This window comes from Gekko japonicus, unplaced genomic scaffold (genome assembly GCF_001447785.1).
Source record: "Gekko japonicus isolate JY-2015 unplaced genomic scaffold, Gekko_japonicus_V1.1 scaffold1909, whole genome shotgun sequence".
In the NCBI taxonomy this organism is placed as follows: domain Eukaryota; kingdom Metazoa; phylum Chordata; class Lepidosauria; order Squamata; family Gekkonidae; genus Gekko; species Gekko japonicus.
The window spans coordinates 37,824-41,471 of record NW_015160890.1 but is presented as its reverse complement, the minus strand read 5'-3'; the positions used below and the strand labels follow the sequence as shown (position 1 = coordinate 41,471).

Below are 3,648 nucleotides of genomic sequence, written 5' to 3'. Positions count from 1 at the left end.
AACATACCCAACTCTTTCAGCCTTTCCTCATAAGACTTGGATTCCAACCCTCTCACCATCCTGGTTGACCTCTTCTGGACACACTCGAGCTTGTCAACATCCTTCCTAATATGTGGGGCCCAAAACTGGACACAGTCCTCCAGGTGGGCCTAACCATAGCAGAATAGAGGGGAACTACCACCTCCCGTGATCTGGACACAATGCTTCTGTTAATGCATCCTAAGATCGCATTAGCTTTTTTCACAGTCACATCGCACTGCAGGCTCATGTTTAGTTTGTGATCAACCAGAACACCTAGAGCCCTCTCACATGTGCTGCTGTCAAGCCAAGTCCCTCCCATTCTATATCTGTGCCTTTGATTTTTTTGTACCTGGGGGGAGGGGTCATGCATAGCATGAAGAAGAGGAAGAAGAGATTGGATTTGGTGGGTAGGTAGATAGATGCAGGGGCGGATTAAGACCCTCAGCACTGACCAGTCTTGGTGCCCCCCTCCTTTCCACACTGACCCAGTCTATTTTAGTTGTTGACCTGTCTGACCAGACATACAATGTAGGTTGCAGCAATACAAAAATTTATTCATATGATAACACAATATACTGTACAAACTAAGCCAAGCTTTTTACAAATCTGCATGTTTTTTTTTTCCTTTTCACCCTTTCCCCAACTTTGTGGTGCCCCCTTTGGCCCTGGTGCCCTAAGCACCTGCTTTTAGTCTTTGTTGTTCAGTCGCACAGTCGAGTCCGACTCTTCGCAACCCCATGGACCAGATCACGCCAGGCCTTGCTGTCTTCTGCCGTCCTCTGAAGTTTGCTAAATTTTATGTTCGTTGCATCCATGACACTGTCTAACCATCTCATCCTTTGCCGTCCCCGTCTTCTTTGACCTTCAATCTTTCCCAGGAAGAGGATCTTCTCCAGTGAGTGCTCCCTTCTCATTGGGTGGCCAAAGTATTTGAGCTTCAGTTTCATTATCTGGCCTTCCAGGGAACAGTCAGGGTTGATTTCTTTTAAGATTGACTGATTTGATCTCCTTGCAGTCTGCTTAATGGTTAATCCGCCCCGGGTAGATGATAGATAGATAATTGATGGGCAGATGAGAGATAGCTACCAGAAAGAGAGATGCTGAGTGTATTGCCAGTGCGGCCTTTCCCACAAAGCAAGCTGGCAACCCCACTGACTGAGTCACCTCAGCGACCCACTGTTTCTCTCCCCCCCACACCTCTGGGGCTGTGTCCATTTCTGGGTGCCAAACACATCAAGACAAGGGGGTTGCAGTACAAATGACCCAAGATAAGCAAAAAATACTGCAAAGCGTGCACACAAAATTGTAATACTTGTTTAAGAAACTAGTGGTAATCAAGTCATACAAATATACAAATATACAAAAATACAAATTTCCAGTATTATAATGAATTGCTGTTTGTTGTTTCAGGTGATGCAACAAAATTCTCCGGATTCAATCTTCTGTTTCGTCAGAACTTCCTCCAACATCAAAAATCCTTCACAAAATACAATTTTACAATTACATTTCTCATCAAGACAATATACCAAGCCAATCCCTTCGCACAATTCGTTGAATTCCATACATACATCAAGGCGTGTCTTCACTGGTTCACACACATCCCATTCTGGATTCATCAATTTTCTACAATAAATGTTCTATTGTTAAATCACTGTGGTCATTATTCATTATAAAAAACTATAAGCCTAATTCATTAAGATATTGGTTGCCATAATTCACATTGTATATTCAAAAATTCTTAGCCCAAAAGATAGCTGTACTCATTTTGGTGTAGTGGTGAAGTGCGGCGGACTCTAATCTGGGAGGACCGGGTTTGATTCCCCGCTCCTCCTCCACTTGCACCTGCTGGATGACCTTGGGTAAGCCTAGTTCTGACAAGAGCTGTTTTTGAAAAAGAGCAGTTTCTCTCAAGAACTCTCTCAGCCCCACCTCCCTCACCGGGTGTCTGTTGTGGGGAGGGGAAGGGAAAGGAGTCTGTAAGCCCCTCTGAGACACCTTTGGGTAGTGAAGGGCCATGGGGTATAAATCCAATCTTCTTAAGTGCGGCGGACTCTAATCTGGAAGAACTGGGTTTGATTCCCCGCTCCTCCTCCATTTGCACCTGCTGGATGACCTTGGGCAAGCCGTAGTTCAGTTTGGTGTAGTGGTTAAGTGCGGCGGACTCTAATCTGGGAGAACCGGGTTTGATTCCCCGCTCCTCCTCCACTTGCAGCTGCTGGATGACCTTGGGCAAGCCGTAGTTGTTCTTGAAAAAGAGCAGTTTCTGTCAGAGCTCTCTGGGCCCTACCGTCCTCACAGGGTGTCTGCTGTGGGGAGGGAAAGGAGTTTGTAAGCCGCTCTGAGACTCCTTTGGATAGTGAAGGGCGGGGTATAAACCCAATCTCTTCTTCTTCTTCTTCTTCCTCACAGGGTGTCTGTTGTGGGGAGGGAAAGGAGTTTGTAAGCTGCTCTGAGACTCCTTTGGATAGTGAAGGATGGGGTATAAACCCAATCTCTTCTTCTGCTTCTTCCTCACAGGGTGTCTGCTGTGGGGAGGGAAAGGAGTTTGTAAGCTGCTCTGAGACTCGTTTGGATAGTGAAGGGCCGGGTATAAACCCAATCTCTTCTTCCTCCTCTTCTCACAGGGTCTTTGTCTGTTGTGGGGAGGGGAAGGGAAAGGAGATTGTAAGCCACTCTGAGACTCCTTTGGATAGTGAAGGGCGGGGAATAAACCTAATCTCTTCTTCTTCCTCACAGGGTCTTTGTCTGTTGTGGGGAGGGGAAGGGAAAGGAGATTGTAAGCCACTCTGAGACTCCTTTGGATAGTGAAGGGCGGGGAATAAACCTAATCTCTTCTTCTTCCTCACAGGGTCTTTGTCTGTTGTGGGGAGGGGAAGGGAAAGGAGTTTGTAAGCCACCCTGAGACTCCTTTGGGTAGTGAAGGGAGGGGGATAAATCCAATCTCCTCCTCCTCCTCCTCCTCTTCTTCTCCTCTTCAGAATTGTTGAATTGTTTCTTCCACAATGGCTGAAGTATCCTTCAACAATTATTACAGTTTTGTGCGCACGCTCTGCAGTATTTTCTGCTCCTTTCTGGGTGCCAGACACACCTTGAGGGAGATGGAGAGGAGCCAGAATGGATTCACAGGGCAGGAGCGGGGGACGACACAGACACGCACGATCGCGGCTGCCCTCAAAAGAAGCCCCACGAGGGCGCCTGTGAGGAATGAGGGGGGGGAGGCGGCGCGCGCCTGAGGGAACCTGCGCGTCTTTTCCCGCCAAAAATCCCCCCTCTCCCCCTCCCCTTAGCCTCTGTTTTGGAACGCCACGTTGGGCGAGGGCGGCCACGCCTCCCCCTCCGACGCCGTCCAATCCCCGCCCGCCCCTTCCCTCCCAGGGGGGCGTGGCCGAGCCCGGCGTGTCTTGGCGGCGGTTAGCTCCAGGCCCGCGTCAGTCAGTCCCGCGGCGAGCGGAGTCCGGCCTGAGGATGGTGTCGAGCGAGGCGGCCCCGCGGAGCGCCCCCAGCGCCTATTTCAAGCAGACCCACCCCGTCTTCATGGCGGCCGTCGCGTTCGGCCTGGTGTACCACGGGGTGAGTGAGGGAGTGAGTGTGTGAGGCGCGGCGGCGGCGGCGCGGGAGGGGGGCGGG

At 50.1% G+C, this 3,648-nt stretch overlaps 1 protein-coding gene across 1 annotated transcript in view; it reads left to right on the top strand.

The window, feature by feature from the left end:
• The first annotated feature begins 3,442 nt into the window (after positions 1 to 3,442).
• Positions 3,443 to 3,648, top strand: part of LOC107120784 (transmembrane protein 254-like) — a 15,903-nt gene continuing 15,697 nt past the window's right edge. Inside the window, exon 1 of the mRNA XM_015423555.1 lies at positions 3,443 to 3,591. Within this exon, the coding sequence (XP_015279041.1) occupies positions 3,487 to 3,591 (105 nt within the window). The 5' untranslated portion in view covers positions 3,443 to 3,486. The remainder of the gene's footprint in view (positions 3,592 to 3,648) is intronic.